Raw genomic sequence first — 19,506 nt, 5'->3', positions numbered from 1 at the left:
TACAAAATTGTTCAGAGTAGTTAAATCACAAGCAGATTGTGATAAATTGCAGAAAGACCTTGTGAGACTGGAAAACTGGGCATCAAAATGGCAGATGAAATTTAATGTGGATAATTGCAAGGTGATGCATATAGGGAAAAATAACCCATCCTATTGTTCCACAATGTTAGGTTCCATATTAGGAGCTACCACCCAAGAAAGATCTGGGCGACATAGTGGATAACACATTGAAATCATTGCTTCAGTGGGAATTATTAGAAAGGAAATGGTGAATAAAACAGAAAATGTCATATTGCCTCTATCGCTCCATGGTGAGACCGCACCTTGAATGCTGTGTACAATTCTGGTCACCGCATTTCAAAAAAGATAAAGTTGCGATTGAGAAGGTACAGAGAAGGGCGACCAAAATGATAAAGGGAATGGAACAGCTCCCCTATGAGGAAAGGCTGAAGAGGTTAGGACTTTTCAGCTTGGAGAAGAGACGGCTGAGGGGGGATATGATAGAGGTGTTTAAAATCATGAGAGGTCAAGAACGGGTGCGTGTGGCACATTTAAAACTAATCAGAGAAAGTTCTTTTTCACTCAACGCACAATTAAACTCTGGAATTTATTGCCAGAGAATGTGGTTTGTGCAATTAGTATAGCTGTGTTTAAAAAAGGATTTGATAAGTTCTTGGAGGAGAAGTCCATTACCTGCTATTAAGTTGACTTAGAAAAGAGCCACTGCTATTACTAGCAACAGTAACATGGGATAGACTTAGTTTTTGGGTACTTGCCAGGTTCTTTTGGCCTGGTTTGGCCACTGTTGGAAACAGGATGCTGGGCTTGAACAACCCTTGGTCTGACCCAGTATGGCATGTTCTCATAGGCCAAGGAGAAATAACATATGCTTTGTCAGCATCTCTGAAAGCGTAACCGAGAATGAACTACAAGGATTTTTGGATGCTTGGCTCCCGAGAGAACTAAAACTGGCAGACGACTTGGGATAGCTGACAATGAAACGGGTCTGACCCAGTATGGCATGTTCTTATGTTCTTGAAGAGAAACCAGCTGGCACTCCCCCCGGGAGGCTGCCTGTGCCCACGTGGAATGAGCTTTGAAACCATCCGGAACAGAGCGGCCATTACTAATGTATGCCGAACCAATGGTCTCCTTCAGCCACCGAGAGAGAGTGGCCTTGGATGCCTTGTTCCCCCACCTAGGAACACCAAACAGAACTAACAAATGATACGACTTCCGAAAAGGATTGGTGACCTTCAAATAGCGTAGGAGGATTCTGCGAACATCCAATAAATGCAGGTCTCTATCAGTCGCAGAGTCACGAGACCAGTCCTGGAAGCCAGGGAGCTCTACCAAATGATTAACATGAAACGCCAACACCACCTTAGGCAGAAAGGATGGCACCGTGTACAAGGGCACCCTATCCGCTGAAATCCATAAAAACGGGTCCTGGAAAGACAGGCCTGCAATTCTGAAATGCGCCGTGCTGAACAGATCGCAACTAAAAAGACAGTCTTCAGTGTCAGGTCCTTTACCGAAGCCTGCCCCACTGGCTCAAAGGGCGATACACATAATGCCCGCAGGATGAGGTTCAGGTTCCACTCCGGGCACAGTTTCCAAACAGACAACTTCAAATGCTTCACCCCTTTGAAGAAGCGAACCACATCAGAGTGGCAAGCCAGGGATCTGCCGTCTATTCATCCCCGAAGCACCCCAGAGCTGAAACTTGAACCCATATGGAGTTGTAAGCCAGGCCCTTGGAAAGTCCCTGCTGCAGAAAAGCCAGAATGTGGGGAATGGATACCGACCCTGGCCCAACTCCTTGTTGCACACACCAGGACTCAAACACCCTCCATAGTGGCATGTAAGCCATAGAAGTGGAAGGCCACCTGGCCTGCAGCAGAGTGGCAATCATCGCCTCTGAATACCCCTTCAGTCATAGGCGTCTCCTCTCAAAAGCCAAGCTGCGAGAGAGAAACGATCCTCCCAATCCGAAAAGATGGGTCCCTGACTCAGTTCCGGAAAATGCGCCAGCCGTAAGGGACTGTCTGTGGCTAGACATATCAGATCCGTAAACCAAGGGCGCCAAGGCCACTCCGGAGCCACCAGCACCACCTGACCCGGGTGCTGTTCCACTCATCTGAGAACTCGACCTATGAGAAGCCATGGAGGTAAAGCGTACAATAGGATCCCCGAAGGCTATTTGGACAACAGAGCGTCGAGACCCACAGACCCAAATTCCTTCCGTCGACTGAAAGTTTATGACGTCTTTGCGTTGAGTCGGGTCACCATGAGATCCAACTGGGGAGTTCCCCATCGGGCACAAATGAAGTTCCACACCTCTCCGAACAGCTCCCCCTCTCCTGGGTCCAGCTGTTGTCTGCTTAGGAAGTCCGCTTGGACGTTGTCAACACCCGCCACGTGCGAGGCCACGATGCCCTCCAAATGGCGTTCGGCCAAGTTGAAGAGGAAATGGGCTTCCGGGCTACGGCTGGGTTCTTTGTTCCTTCTTGACAGTTGAGGTCATTCTCAGTTACGCTCTCAGAGATGCTGACAAAGCATATGTTATTTCTCCTTGGCCTATTTGCTAAGTCTTCCATTTGCTCCTTCATACCATGCTACTATCTGTCTCTCAAGTCTGTCAGTGATGAGTGTGCCTGAACAGAAAACCAACATGGAGAACGGTAACAGACCCAGCATCCTCTGCTCTCTTAGCCTGTGTGACCTCAAAGTGAGTTATTGAGCATGACTTGCAGAATTCCCAGGATATCTGCACAGACAGTCAAGCTGGCTCCATAAGGTGACGCCTAATCATAGGGTCAAACGAAGCAGAAACCAACGGCGGGAACTTCAGGCTATCCTTCACAATAAGAGGCCCTCTTTCTCAGCGGTTTCTATAAACACAACCTCAGATGTGTTCGTTATCTTGACCAGCAAAATTTTAACAGAACAAAAGACTATCCAAAGAGTGATAGTAAATGGGCCCCACCTTGGAGAAATACTCAGGGGTAGCTAGGGATGAGCTTATGCTGTTGACATGACAACCAATGTAAATTATTCTCTAAGGCAGTCACGCACACTAGAATCTTCCACAATATTGTATGTTATCTATAAAAGGATCACTTCCTGTATACGATGAGATGCTGGTGGTCTGTTTGTCATAGGCATGGCATCAGCATCTCCCAAGAATACTTATTTTGTTCAATAAAAAAATTATGTTTTCAATAAAAATCTGAGTGTTCTTGTCTCCCTGGCCATAAGCGTCATAAAAAAGTGGCGTGGCATTTAACACCAGTTCTGCCAAGGTGGCCTGCATATCATCAAGGAACCATGAGACTTTTGTTACCCTTTTGCCAAATGCTGCCATCGTGGTAGTAACTTCTTCAGTTTATCACTTATCTCAAATTTATCAAGTGCCCTGATTACTGGCTCTGCAAAATCCAACACTATGACTTCTTTCATCAGTGGAGTACAGGCCTCACACCAGCTCTTCACCACTTTTGAGTCAAGGGATTTCATTTTGTCCTTCTTTCTAGCCAACCTGGAGGGCATATCCCCATCTCTTTCTCCACTGATATTTTGCAGGGGGCTTCTCCTTAACATTCTAAGGCTCTAGAATCTCACACTCTCCGTGACTGAGAAGGCTAGGCAAAGCGGATCCTGGTGCCGCAAAGATACTCATCCTACTCTGCTTACCACATCACATGAACATCAGGTTTTGTACTATTATAAAGGAAGGATTGCACAGTAAATTTCTTAGATAAGAACAAAATGCCAGCATTTCAACACTTTCTGATGTTTATATCAAAGAACACAGATGTAGAAACAATCCTCTCTTCTGTTTGTGCTCCTGTCACCTATCTGTAGACCCTCATCATTACCTTCTATAATAAACACTACACAAAATCATTCGTTCCATAATTCTGTTATCCTGGTTTCCCTATTTAAAAAAATGGAACTTATGGCCTTGCCGTACTGTACCATCTGTACACTTGCTTTCCTGACTGCTTTCCCTGCTCCCTTCTCTTCCATCCTCTGTGATTTCCTGCACCTATTTTATATCAAAAGGTGAACTCTCCCAGTCAACAAAGGATCTTAAACATGTTCACTTTTTTGGATAGTCATAACAAATATGCAGTAGGTATTTCCAAAATGCAGCGAAACAGCCAGGCTAATCTGCATCTTGATATCCTGAAAAACAGACCCACTTCTTGCCATCACAAACAAGAATTGCGCAACTTTAGCTTTACTTTCTCATCCACCTGTTTCACATAGTAACAGTAGATGTCGTGGATAAAGGATCATTTAATCTACACTGCATTTAGCTAAGGACAAGTTATGTAAAATATTAAACTGTTCATATAGCATGTCATAAGAACATAAGAATATGCCATATTGGGTCAGACCAAGGGTCCATCAAGCCCAGCATCCTGTTTCCAACAGTGGCCAATCCAGGCCATAAGAACCTGGCAAGTACCCAAAAACTAAGTCTACTCCATGTTACCGTTGCTAATAATAGCGGTGGTTATTATATAAAAGTCAACTTAATAGCAGATAATGGGCTTCTCGTCCAAGAACTTGTCCAATCCTTTTTTAAATTAACTGCACTAACCATATCCTCTGGCAAAAAATTCCAGAGTTTAATTGTGCATTGAGTAAAAAAGAACTTTCTCTGATTAGTTTTAAAAAGTGCCACATGCTAACTTCATAGAGTGCCCCCTAGTCTATTAGCCAAAAGAGTAAAAAACCAATTCACATCTACCCGTTCTAGATCTCTCATGATTTTAAACACCTCTATCATATCCCCCCTCAGCCGTCTCTTCTCCAAGCTGAAAAGTCCTAACCTCTTTAGTCTTTCCTCATAGGGGAGCTATTCCATTCCCTTTATCATTTTGGTTGCCCTTCTCCATCGCAATTATATCTTTTTTGAGATGCGGCGACCAGAACTGTACCCAATATTCAAGGTGCGGTCTCACCATGGAGCGATACAGAGGCATTTTGACATTTTCCGTTTTATTCACCATTCCCTTTCTAATAACGCCCAACATTGTTTGCTTTTTTGACTGCCGCAGCACACCAAACCGACGATTTCAATGTGTTATCCACTATGACACCTAGATCTCTTTCTTGGGTAGTAGCACCTAACATGGAACCTAACATTGTGTAACTATAGCATGGGTTATTTTTCCCTATATGCATCACCTTGCACTTGTCCACATTAAATTTCATTTGCCATTTAGATGCCCAATTTTCCAACCTCACAAGGTCTTCCTGCAATTTATCACAATCTGCTTGTGATTTAACTACTCTGAACAATTTTGTATCTGCAAATTTGATTACCTCACTCGTCATATTCCTTTCTAGATCATTTATAAATATATTGAAAAGTAAGGATCCCAGTACAGATCCCTGAGGCACTCCACTGCCCACTCCCTTCCACTGAGAAAATTTTCCATTTAATCCTACTCTCTGTTTCCTGTCTTTTAGCCAGTTTGCAATCCACGAAAGGACATCGCCATCTATCCCATGACTTTTTACTTTTCCTAGAAGCCTCTTATGAGGATCTTTGTCAAATGCCTTCTGAAAATCCAAGTACACTACATCTACTGGTTCACCTTTATCCACATGTTTATTAACTCCTTCAAAAAAGTGAAGCAGATTTGTGAGGCAAGACTTGCCTTGGGTAAAGCCATGCTGACTTTGTTCCATTAAACCATGTCTTTCTATATGTTCTGTGATTTTGATGTTTAGAACACTTTCCACTATTTTTCCTGGCACTGAAGTGAGGCTAATCGGTCTGTAATTTCCCGGATCTCCCCTGGAGCCCTTTTTAAATATGGGGGTTACATTAGCTATCCTCCAGTCTTCAGGTACAATGGATGATTTTAATGATAGGTTACAAATTTTTACTAATAGGTCTGAAATTTCATTTTTTAGTTCCTTCAGAACTCTGGGGTGTATACCATCCGGTCCAGGTGATTTACTACTCTTCAGTTTATCAATCAGGTCTACCACATCTTCTAGGTTCACCGTGATTTGGTTCAGTCCATCTGAATCATTACCCATGAAAACCTTCTCCAGTACGGGTACCTCCCCAACATCCTCTTCAGTAAACACTGAAGAATAGAAATCATTTAATCTTTCCGCGATGGCCTTACCTTCTCTAAGTGCCCCTTTAACCCCTTGATCATCTAACGGTCCAACTGGCTCCCTCACAGGCTTTCTGCTTCGGATATATTTAAAAAGTTTTTACTGTGAGTTTTTGCCTCTACAGCCAACTTCTTTTCAAATTCTCTTAGCCTGTCTTATCAATGTCTTACATTTAACTTGCCAACGTTTATGCATTATCCTATTTTCTTCTGTTGGATCCTTCTTTCAATTTTTGAATGAAGATCTTTTGGCTAAAATAGCTTCTTTCACCTCCCCTTTTAATCATGCCGGTAATCGTTTTGCCTGCTTTCCACCTTTCTTAATGTGTGGAATACATCTGGATTGCGCTTCTAGGATGGTATTTTTTAACAATGACCACGCCTCTTGCACGCTTTACTTTTGTAGCTGCTCCTTTCAGTTTTTCTCTAACTATTTTTCTCATTTTATCAAAGTTTCCCTTTTGAAAGTTTAGCACGAGAGCAGTGGATTTTCTTACTATCCCCCTTCCAGTCATTAATTCAAATTTGATCATATTATGGTCACTATTGCTAAGCGGCCTCATTACCGTTACCTCTCTCACCAAATCCTGTGTTCCATTGAGAATTAGGTCTAAAATTGCTCCCTCCCTCGTCTGTTCCTGAACCAATTGCTCCATAAAGCTATCATTTATTCCATCCAGGAACTTTATCTCTGTAGCGTGTCCAGATGATACATTTACCCAGTCAATATTGGGGTAATTGAAGTCTCCCATTATTACTGCACTACCAATTTGGTTAGCTTCCCTAATTTCTCTTAGCATGTCACTGTCCATCTCACCATCTTGACCAGGTGGACGGTAGTATACTCCTATCACTATAGTCTTCCCCGACACACAAGGGATTTCTACCCATAAAGATTCAATTGTGCATTTACTCTCATGCAGGATGTTTATCCTGTTGGACTCTATGCCATCCCGGACATAAAGCGCCACACCGCCTCCCGGGTGCTCCTCTCTATCATTGCGATATAATTTGTACCCTGGTATAGCACTGTCCCATTCGTTGTCCTTTTTCCACCATGTCTCTGAGATGCCAATTAAGTCTATGTCATCATTCACTGCTATACTCAATCGATTCACATCCAATTCCCCCTTAATAAATTCTTTTTGCAACAAATCTGTCAATTTTTAATGGTCACAGGTCGTGAATCATTGCAATTCAACGCAATAATTTACTGGGAAACAGTCGAGCCTATATGCTGACCCGAACTAGCTTCCCATAGAAATAGAAAGGAAAATTTTTTTTAAGGAATGGAGGAAGGGTTTCATATCTCTGAGTTTAAAACCCCCACCAGGGTGAACTCAATTCATGTGTGTATAATCATGAACCAAACCTCCTCCATCCCATGTTTTTTTAAATTTTGTGTGCAACAAGCTTACACCCCTGTGTCTTTCTTTTAATAAAAAATCATTTTTAAATCTGAATGTATCATTCTTCTTATTTTAAATATCAAAGACGGATAACTTCATGAAAAGATTTAAAAGTCCGGACTTATCTGATGGAAATTGACAACCCGACGTAGCCACGTTTCTGGTCCGGAACCGGACCTTTCCTCAGGGGATGTTATCCTGTTTAAAAATCAGTCTGTGTACCAGAGTTGTCCGTAATCTTGAAAAACTTCTCCAAAGACGCCAAGGCGCTCAATCCATTCTGGAAACGCTGCATCCTACCCGCCACTGTTTTTAACCTGTGCACACAGATGGTAAACCCACCAATCGCGACCCTCCTTGCTGTGACGTAATGACGTCTATTTAGAAAACGCTTTGTAGGACGCTGACTTCAAACCTCAGCTGGAAGGACGTGAAGGTTTGAAGACAGCGTCCTACAAAGCGTTTTCTAAATAGACGTCATTACGTCACAGCAAGGAGGGTCGCGATTGGTGGGTTTACCATCTGTGTGCACAGGTTAAAAACAGTGGCGGGTAGGATGCAGCGTTTCCAGAATGGATTGAGCGCCTTGGCGTCTTTGGAGAAGTTTTTCAAGATTACGGACAACTCTGGTACACAGACTGATTTTTAAACAGGATAACATCCCCTGAGGAAAGGTCCGGTTCCGGACCAGAAACGTGGCTACGTCGGGTTGTCAATTTCCATCAGATAAGTCGGGACTTTTAAATCTTTTCATGAAGTTATCCGTCTTTGATATTTAAAATAAGAAGAATGATACATTCAGATTTAAAAATGATTTTTTATTAAAAGAAAGACACAGGGGTGTAAGCTTGTTGCACACAAAATTTAAAAAAACATGGGATGGAGGAGGTTTGGTTCATGATTATACACACATGAATTGAGTTCACCCTGGTGGGGGTTTTAAACTCAGAGATATGAAACCCTTCCTCCATTCCTTAAAAAATTTTTTCCTTTCTATTTCTATGGGAAGTTAGTTCGGGTCAGCATATAGGCTCGACTGTTTCCCAGTAAATTATTGCGTTGAATTGCAATGATTCACGACCTGTGACCATTAAAAATTGACAGATTTGTTGCAAAAAGAATTTATTAAGGGGGAATTGGATGTGAATCGATTGAGTATAGTATAATTTCCCCAAAAAATAATTTTGGTGCTTGTTTGTATTTGGTATCATTCACTGCTATACATTCTAATTCTCCCATCTTACTTCTTAGACTTCTGGCATTAGCATACAAACATTTCTAAGTTTGTTTTTTGTTTGTATTTTCATTCTGCTTTTTAATTGATAGGGATAAGTTAGAATTTTTTAGCTCAGGTGAGTTTTTAGTTACAGGCACTTGGACTACTTTTCTTATTATTGGAACCTCACTGTCGGGATGCCCTAATTCTAATGCATCATTAGTATCCTTTGAAGATACCTCTCTCCGAACCATGTGCTGCTTAGCGACTATCGGCTTTCCCCTTTGTTCTAGTTTAAAAGCTGCTCTCTCCTTTTTAAAGGTTAGCACCAGCAGTCTGGTTCCACCATGGTTAAGGTGGAGCCCATCCCTTCAGAAGAGACTCCCCCTTCCCCAAAAGGTTCCCCAGTTCCTAACAAAACTGAATCCCTCTTCCTTGCACCATCATCTCATCCACGCATTGAGACTCCGGAGTTCTGCCTGCCTCTGGTGACCTGCGCGTGGAACAGGGAGCATTTCAGAGAATGCTACCCTGGAGGTTATGGATTTAAATTTTCTACTTAAGAGTCTAAATTTGGCTTCCAGAACCTCCCTCCCACATTTTCCTATGTCGTTGGTGCCCATATGTACAACGACAGCCGGCTCCTCCCCAGCACTGTCTAAAATCCTATCTAGGTGATGCGTGAGGTCTGCCACCTTCGCACCAGGTAGGCATGTTACCAGGTGATCCTCACGCCCACCAGCCACCCAGCTGTCTACATTCCTAATAATCGAATCACCAACTATGACGGCCGACCTAACCCTTCCCTCCTGGGCAGTAGGCCTTGAGGAGATATCCTCGGTACGAAAGGATAGTGCATCATCTGGAGAGCAGGTCCTTGCTACAGGATCCTTTCCTGCTACACCAGGTTGATGCTCTCCAATCATGAGACCTTCTTCCTCCAAAGCAGCACCAGGGCTGCCAGTCTGAAGTTGGGACTTGGCTACTATGTCCCTGAAGGTCTCATCTATATACCTCTCTGTCTGCTTCAGCTCCTCCAGGTCTGCCACTCTAGCCTCCAGAGATCAGACTTGTTCACTGAGAGCCAGGAGCTCTCTGCATCACATGCACAACTTCTCACCGGTGGATAAAAATTCATACATGTGACACTCTATGCAAAAGACTGGGAAGCCCACCTATTGCTGCTGGACTGCTGCCTTCATCTCAATTTTAATCAGTTCCTAGTTAAGTTTTAGGTTGCTATGGGAGTAGGAATGTGTCTAATTAACGTTCTTCAAATGTATTAGTGAATTCACTATGTATCTGGTAGTGGCCTTCAAGGGTCTGATCAAATTCTCAATAAAGTTTTTGTTGTTGTTGGGGTTTTTTTGTATGAAAGTGGCACCTGCCTATAAATTAAAGGATGAACTAGGGGTGGGTGGGTTGGGAAATACAAACAGTCTAACCTCAGTTAGTCAGCCAGAGTGACTCATTGCTCTCTTGATTAACAAATGTTAGTACCAATTCAAACCAAGTCACACTACCTCAACACCTTTCAAAGGTGAGTTACTGGACTGAACTTTTCAACCTTTTTACTTAGGTATACACTGATCCTGGCTACTTTTTATTTTATTTATTTATTTTTTTTTTTTAAGTACAAACACTCAGTTCTGCTTACTAGCTGCCTTACAGAGTTTTAAAAATACAAACAGTCTAACTTGTTTATTCACTGTCTTTCTTACTTATTGTCTAGTCATTTAAAGGTTAAGATCTGCCACCATGAACAGCAGACCTTCTCAGTTTGACCTGCAGCTGACTTCTGGGTTCTTCTTTCCTGGTGTGCTGCATGGTTCCATATAGTAGGACAAGCATGAATACGATTGGGTCAGCCCAAGAGCTGTATTTATCATTTAAAATGGTTAACTGTCTAAAATTCTGTAGTTTTAACCGTTAACTTTTAAAATTATATTTACAATTTCAGGTAATCTTCAAAAGGATTTACACACTTAAAACTGGGTTTATCACGTGTAAATGCACCTATCATGGTACGTGGGCTTTGTTACAATATATGCCATTGAACTGTCATTAGGTTTTACGCATGTAAGTGCACTTTTTAAGTGCAAAAATGGGTTTTTGAAAACTGCTATGATAGTATGTTACATTTACGCATGTATCTCCTTTGAAAACTAACATCCTACCGAGGAGATCTCCCAGACGTCATTTATACAAGCTTGAATCCCGTGATTGAAGCCCCCACCAGAAGCTGTTTCCTATTACTCTGGGGTCCATATATGAAGCAAACAAGTGATATTTCAAGAAAATAGGTTGCCCTATGGCTTTAATTCTGTATATCTATGCTGTGATAGCATAACTTCTTCCAAAGTATAATTCAGTTTTATTGGAAAGAATGCCTGTAGGTACCCAACAAACAAGGATAAGGCAGGAGAAAAATGTGTGTGCCTCTTACCTTCATAGGGTTCTTTTTCTGCCATAATCACCCAGAGAACTATGCCAAAACTGTACACATCCGACTTCACAGTAGGTTTTGCATTGATTGATGCCAAGTGTTCTGCAGCCATGTAGAAAAGTGTGCCACCATTTACCTTGGAGCCGACACCGCTCATCTTTGATTTCCTGTGCCGGTTGGTCTCCTCTTTAGTTAACTTGCTCCAAGTTTGAAAAGATGCAACACCAAGATCTGCAATCTGGCAAAAAAAGTCAATACCTTTATGTAGGTGGCCTTCTGTTAACACTAACAATTCATCCTTCAGTGGATATGAATGCTTGCTTGTATCATTAGAATGTGCTTTGCAGACACACTAGACGCACAGTAGAAGCTGTGGATAGGGGCTTTGAGACCTAAATTTCAACCCAACAAACAGAATCCCAGAGGTTGCGATCTGAATGAGCCAAGACATTTTTCAGATGGGAAATGATTAGAACAGGTGGGTAAAAATAGATAACATGAATGTGCACACCTAGGACCAGGGTAGTCATGCACAGAATAATGAGCTGTATTAGTTGAAGTTTGCTGCACACTGTAAAAAAAATGTGTGTCAAACTACAAAAGTTTTCTTGGTGCCAACATTCAAACACGTTTTAGTAAACATGACTGGTAGCATAAAAATCTTATTCAGAATCTTTGGGGCAAGGGCGTACCAAAACTGGTAGGAAAAATAAGTTTAATGCTAAATGTTGGTTACTTCTTCCAGCATGCATTACAGGTAAATAGGTATTGGGAATATACTACTCCCAGCACAATGCACAAAGTGTTTTTTGCACATAGGGAGGATAACTTTCAAACAACTGAGGGTGGCAGCATAAACGTGTGCATGTGGCCATGCGTAGATTTAGTGTAATATTTTATAATACACTCATATGATATATGCATGTTATAAAATGCATGTTACTCTACCCTGCAACATACATGTGAATACACACAATGCAATGAACACACATTCTGTACCTAACAGTTTTAGAAACATGACAGCAGAAAGATTGTATGGCCCATCCACCCAAGTAATTTAGCTTTATAAATTCCCATCACTTCTTAGAGATCCTCTATATTTATCCCATGCTTTCTTGAATTCAGATACTGTTTTTGTCTCTACCATCTCCACTGGGAGGCCGTTCCATGCATCCACCATCCTCTCTATAAATAAATATTTCCTAAGATTACTTCTGAATCTACCTCTTTTCACCCCCATCCCATGACCCCCTCATTTTAGAGCCTCCTTGCCACTGAAAGAAGCTTGCCTCCTATGCCTGGAAACCTTTGAAATATTTATTTTAGTATTTGATTTACTAGGTGTGTGCCCCTGCTCGTTTCGCTTGTAAACTCTGCCAGTAGGCTCTCCGCTCTAGATTCCATGCTCGTGCCTAGATGGAAAATGGAAGGAATGGCTAGCTAGAGCAAGTGACTAATTAGAAATTTGAATTAATGACTGGAAGGGGGGGCAGTTCCAGAATTTTATTTTTATTTATTAGTAGACTTTTATATACCGTTGTTTGGTACTAGCCTTCACAACGGTTTACAAGTTATCTGCTTCCCTCGAGAGAAGCAAGCAGGGAGCGTGCCACCAGTGCACAGCAGAAAGCGATCTGCAGTGTCATTGCTGTTGCGTCGAAGGCTTGTTTAAGAATGGATTCTGGAGGAAGTGACATCACTCCTTATGCGGACTGCTTAATTCCTCTGCTCCCCGTTTACATCAGCTAAACGCTTGTTTTTCTGCCCTATAAGCCTTACAAAATTCCCTGCAGCTGCCTAAGACGCCCCCCGGTTCTCAATCGATGATAGCTGCGAAGAAAAAAACGTCGGACCTCCGCAAATTTTCTTATTTGAAAGCGGGAGATGAGACGGAGACGGGCCGTTCCAATATGGCGCCGGCAGACAGCACTGCAGAGGATGGCAGAATTGGGCAGACGTATGGATGATCTATGGGTGGCACGAGGGCATTACTTATTGGCTCAAGAGAATATCATCACAGCACATATCTTTATGCGAATAACTCCTTCTCGCAAGGTTATGAGAATCCAGCGTTTAGTGGGTGGCAACAAAAAGGACTTTATATTTGGGAACAACTTTGGGGCACGGGGAGTTTGATTCCCTTCTCGGTTTTAGTGTCAAAATACAATTTATTGATCGCGGATCTTTATCCCTATATTCAATTGAGACACTTTGCTCAGGCTATGCTGCTTAAGGGTCATCTTCAGCAGGGGAAATCGGATTTTGAGTTGCTATGCTGTAAGGCAGACCATACCACCAAAGTACTTTCGATTATATATGCTCTTTTGGGGGAAGGTGGCTTTTACGAAAAAACCCCATATGCTGGCTTAGGAAGCAGATCTTCATCACGCCTTTGGGTCAACAGGATTGGGAGACCATTTTTAAGTATACTGGCAAGGTGCTTATAGCGGCTTATTTGATTGAGAACTCCCTGAAATTACTATTTTGTTGGCATTACCTGGGCTCGGCGTTTACTGGCCGAGTACAGAGATAGTCTCCAGCTGCAGGGGGAGAGGGCTTTGGCTGTCACCACTACGCTTGGCTTCCTGCACCCGCTGCCCTTCAGCTGCTTAAGCAGCAAAAAGTCCACGCTGGGAACCGGCTACCGGACCAAGGCACACCTCTGAGGGATCTCGGAAATCACCTCAGGAGGGCCTTTTAGGTATCAGTGCAGGAGAGCAGAGCTTAATTTTTTCTCCAATTTCAGTGTAGTATTTCTCCTTCCAAAAAATATAGCAATCCCCATAAGGAGAGGTGCATCCACCATCTGCTGGAGATGGAGAAATATTGAAGGGTTGAGGTCACTGCAGTGGTGTATCTAGGGACGTCAGCTTTGAAATCTGACTCAGTCTTCATCTGCTGGCAAGGGAACATAACCCATTGGTCCTGAGTCCATCTGGATACACCTCTCTACACCAGTAACTTCAACAGGAATCCAGCTGCCTGATGTACTTGTTAAACTTAACATGGCTAAGACAGAGCTCCTTATCTTTCCTCCCAAAGCCACTTCCCCCTCTTTCTCTATTTCTGAGAATAACACTATAAGCATCCCAGCTCCTCAGCCTGTAATCTTGGGGGTCATCTTCAACGCCTCTCTTTCTCTACACATACCCAAAACACTGCTAAAAATGTGCAGTTTCTCTCTCCATATCACTACCAAAACCCATCCCTTCCTTTCTGAACAGACTACCAGAACCATTATCCACTCTCATCATCTCCTGCTTAGATTATAGCAACTTGCTCTCGCAGGTGTCCCAATGAACCATCTCTCTCCACTACAATCAATCCTAAATTCAGCTGTGCAACTTATCTTTCACCAGTTGCTATACTGGCTCGCTACCCATTCCCACTTATAATTTACCTCCTCTTATTCACCCGCAAACGCGTTCACTCTGCAGCTTCTCATTACCTCTTCTATCTTTCTCTAAACTACTCCATATGCACTCCCCTCATCAGGCAAGTTGCTATCTATGCCCTTTTCGTCTACTGCCTACTCCATGCTTTCCACCTGGCTGCACCACGTGCTTGGTACATCATGCTCCCTCGCTTGCCTTATTTAAATCCTATCTAAAAACCCATCTTTTTGAGGCTGCTTTTAAATCTTAATTCCTGTCCCACTTACAGACTCAATTTTTTAACCATTTTCTTAATAAATGAAATTCCCAAAGTCTCTTTTGCCCTGTATGTTTGTTTTTAGGAAATGGTAAGCTCTGCTGAGAAGGTACTGTCTTTTTGTGCAGCATTACATACTAGGGATGTGCAGCAGGGACGGATTTGTCAGGACCAAAATCCGTTGCATCCGTTCTCAGAGGACCCCGATCCGTTCATTAGTTACATATGTATTTGTTTCCCAAAAAACCCCCCTATCGCAACCCTTTACATTTAAATTTACTACAACCCCCCACCCTCCTGAACCCCCCCCCCCAAGACTTGCCAAAAATCCCTGGTGGTCCAGCGGGAGTCCTGGAGCGATCTCCTGCAATCGGGCCGTCGGCTGCCGGTATTCAAAATGGCGCCGATAGCCTTTGCCCTTACTATGTCACAGGGGCTACCGGTGCCATTGGTCGGCCCCTGTCACATGGTAGGAGCAATGGATGGCCGGCGCCAACTTGTGCCATTTTGAATACTGGCAGCAGACGGCCCGATTGCAGGAGATCGCTCCAGGACCCCCGCTGGACCACCAGGGACTTTTGGCAAGTCTTGGTGGGGGGGGGGGGGGGGTTTATTAGTTAGTGGTACGTTGATTTCGTGGGGGTTCACCATACATAAGAACATGCCATACTGGGTCAGACCAAAGGTCCATCAAGCCCAGCATCCTGTTTCCAACAGTGGCCAATCCAGACCATAAGAACCTGGCAAGTACCCAAAATCTAAGTCTATCCCATGTTACCGTTGCTAATAATAGCAGTGGCTATTTTCTAAGTCAACTTAATTAATAGCAGGTAATGGACTTCTCCTCCAAGAACATATCCAATCCTTTTTTTTTTTTTTTTTAAACACAGCTATACTAACTGCACTAACCACATCCTCTGGCAACAAATTCCAGAGTTTAATTGCGCACTGAGTGAAGAAGAACTTTCTCCAATTAGTTTTAAATGTGCCACATGCTAACTTCATGGAGTGCCCCACAGTCTTTCTATTATCTGACTAAATAACCGATTCACATCTACCTGTTCTAGACCTCTCATGATTTTAAACACCTCTATCATATTCCCCCCCTCAGCTGTCTCTTCTCCAAGCTGAAAAGTCCTAACCTCTTTAGTCTTTCCTCATAGGGGAGCTGTTCCATTCCCCTTATCATTTTGATAGCTCTTCTCTGTACCTTCTCCATCGCAATTATATCTTTTTTGAGATGTGGTGACCAGAATTGTACACATTATTCAAGGTGCGGTCTCACCATGGAGAGATACAGAGGCATTGACATTTTCCGTTTTATTCACCATTCCCTTTCTAATAATTCCCAACATTGTTTGCTTTTTTGACTGCCACAGCACACTGAACCGACGATTTCAATGTGCTATCCACTATGACGCCTAGATCTCTTTCTTGGGTTGTAGCACCTAATATGGAACCTAACATTGTGTAACTATAGCATGGGTTATTTTTCCCTATATGCATCACCTTGCACTTATCCACATTAAATTTCATCTGCCATTTAGATGCCCAATTTTCCAGTCTCACAAGGTCTTCCTGCAATTTATCACAATCTGCTTGTGATTTAACTACTCTGAACAATTTTGTATCATCTGCAAATTTGATTATCTCACTCGTCGTATTTCTTTCCAGATCATTTATAAATATATTGAAAAGTAAGGGTCCCAATACAGATCCCTGAGGCACTCCACTGCCCACTCCCTTCCACTGAGAAAATTGTCCATTTAATCCTACTCTGTTTCCTGTCTTTTAGCCAGTTTGCAATCCACGAAAGGACATCGCCACCTATCCCATGACTTTTTACTTTTCCTAGAATCTCATGAGGAACTTTGTCAAACGCCTTCTGGAAAATCCAAGTACACTACATCTCCCGGTTCACCTTTATCCACATGTTTATTAACTCCTTCAAAAAAGTGAAGCAGATTTGTGAGGCAAGACTTGCCTTGGGTAAAGCCATGCTGACCCCCACGAATACAATGAATATGGCATATAGGTTGCGGATTGCCAATACGTTGCAAACGAATGCACACCCCTACTACATACAGCGAGCAAAGAGGTAGTGGTAGTTGTAGTAAATTTTACTTGTAGATTGCTATATTTGAGTAATTTGTTTACACCCCATTGGATCCATATGCTTTTCTGGGCTTGTCTATCGAGGCATTCCTTGCAGGGCACGATTTAGGCACAGGCAATACAGGCACATGCCTAGAGGACTAAATTCTGAAGGTGCCCAAAAACTGGGACTCCTCAGCTGCTCAGATTTCAGGGAGCAAAAACATCCTATCCCAAGTGCTATCTATGGGCATTATAATCTTAAATCCAGCCCGGATTCCTTGAGTACCTACATTTGTATAGGGGTGTCTAATGGTGTTTGCATACACTTTCCAGCAGCTATACTTTCTCTTGGGTATATGTTAGTTCTTCACATTACATCTCTTTATAGAGATACTGAAGTGCTTAGTAGAGATTTTACCATTCTGAACTACTAAATCAGTTTTGGTTTTAAGTTTCTTTTACAATTCCCAGAAATAATTATTTATGGTCTCCTCGATTTTCCATGTATTCTATCTTTTTCCATTTCAAGGTTGCGTTGTGCTATCTCAAATTATAAAAGTAGGTACAGCATAAATCTTTCCTCAGAGACTCTCTTTCTCTAGCAATAGTGTCACTGATGCCTGTGGGTGCAACCATGAAAGCAATCTTTCCCTGCCCTTTCAGGATTTGTAGTAATGATCTCTGTATGAATGTATTTCTGTCCCTCTTGGGTCTACCTAAGAAGATGACCTGCCTGAATTGATGGCTTCCAGAATGATCAAAAATAGCTCTCTGTTCAGGGTTCAGAAGCTGAAGGTTTTGAGGTCTGACATGTGGTCATACACTATGTCTTCAATGAAATGGGCAACTGAAGATGGCAGACAAAAATCAGTTCTGACTGATGGATTAATTTCATCAAATTAATGACTAAGCATTTAAATATGTTAAAATATTTAAATTAACATATTTAATGATAAATTGTCAGATCTCAAGTTTCTTTATTCCTACATATGATGAGACAAATATCTCCTCCTATGTCCTTCTATGCCTTCCATTTCCTGAGGTTGTTCAGTGCTGACTATATACATGGGGACATATTATATACTCCGTGTCTTAATACCCTGGATGATGAACACACATAAATGAATTCCTACCTTGATATGAAAGTCATTGTCTACTAAGATGTTTTCCAGCTTCAAGTCTTTGTGTATCACATTTTTCTTATGTAAGTAAGACATGCCTTCAATGATTTCCAGAATGAAGCGGCCTTTTACAGCAAGTGGAACACGGACCTAAACAGCGCAAAATTAAAAACTGTTAATTGCAACATACAAAGTGATCTGCTCAAAACAAATAAAACTATAAGCCTGGAAGCCCAAGTGTTAACATTACAGTTATTCAACAAGTACGTGGTTTTAAACCATAAAAATATAGATGAAAAAATGTGCCCGCAACATAAAGACTGATGTGAAAGCTATTCAGCATTGCTGGAATAACACAGCACAACAGGGTAACTTTCCCAGTCATTTTTAAAGCACTGGCAGATATAAGCAGTATTACGTATGTAAATGTGGTGAAGAGAATTAAAAATAAAATAATCAATTTGAAGGGGCTCTAAGAGTGCCAGTGATGCCTGCATTGAGTAAAGTGCTTGGGAACCACAGCAACGGGTATCCAGGGAAGCTATTACCTTAACAACAGAGCACTGGTTATCTGCTCACTGTAACAAAATTTAAAGAAATGGTTCAAATTACAGCCAAATTACTATTTTGTTTAAAGTGTTGGTATAATTCAGAATGCATTTAAATTAGTTAATGTTTCCTTTTTATTAGTCTTTTGAACCAAGGGTTTGGTTTTTTTTAAGATTTCTGTTAATTACTAATCTATCCCAAGTAAACACTTTTCTTTTTATGACATAAGCAATATTCTTTTAGTTTCTCTGCATGACACTTGTGGTCAGTGAGGGGTTGAGCTGGGAAAGGTGACAGAGTGGGCGCTGCTGAGCTCTGTTACTTAGGCCTGCATACTGTGTAAAACACCTTAAAAACATTTAAGAAACACTAATTAAGAATGAATGAGAATGAATGAGAGTGATTATTAATGTTTGCCTGCCAAAGATAAGGAAATTCGTGAGATTAAAAATAAAACAGCTGAAACGCGGATATTTTCTCAGCTTTCATAGTTAGCTGAAAGAAAGAAAATTGTGAAACTGAATATGTGATATCATAATTACACTGAAGTTAAAGCCCTATAAGAAGCAGACAAATATTGCTGCTTATATATATTTTGCTGTACACCTGAAAATAAGGCTGACTGCTGCTGAATTCCAAAGGGAAATTAAAAGCACTTTTGGCATAAGGGCAAAAGGATTTTCGTTTTGGGCTTCAAGACTTATTTTCAAAACCTCATTTCCATTTAAATACAGTTATCTGAGAACTGTTTGAGGAAAGAGTGACTGAATGGGTATAAGGATCTCATGTGTTATCTAACTAAAGAGTGTATGATCTAAAAACATTAATTTATTCTTATCCACCTTTCCTAGTTGTAGACAGGGAACTG

General features: G+C 41.9%; 1 protein-coding gene across 8 annotated transcripts in view; it reads right to left on the bottom strand.

Annotated features, from left to right (window-relative positions):
• RIPK1 (receptor interacting serine/threonine kinase 1) overlaps positions 1 to 19,506 on the bottom strand; it is a 210,465-nt gene that overhangs the window by 100,194 nt on the left and 90,765 nt on the right. For all 8 annotated transcript variants that reach the window (XM_029590539.1, XM_029590542.1, XM_029590543.1 and 5 more), the window contains 2 exons: positions 18,102 to 18,239; positions 11,221 to 11,458 (listed from right to left, as the gene is read on the bottom strand). In XM_029590539.1, coding sequence (XP_029446399.1) covers positions 11,221 to 11,458; positions 18,102 to 18,239 — 376 coding nt within the window. The remainder of the gene's footprint in view (positions 1 to 11,220; positions 11,459 to 18,101; positions 18,240 to 19,506) is intronic.

The sequence above is a fragment of the Rhinatrema bivittatum genome, chromosome 2 (genome assembly GCF_901001135.1).
Source record: "Rhinatrema bivittatum chromosome 2, aRhiBiv1.1, whole genome shotgun sequence".
NCBI classification, from domain to species: domain Eukaryota; kingdom Metazoa; phylum Chordata; class Amphibia; order Gymnophiona; family Rhinatrematidae; genus Rhinatrema; species Rhinatrema bivittatum.
Note: the sequence above shows the minus strand (reverse complement) of the source record. Positions and strands in the feature narration are given on the sequence as shown.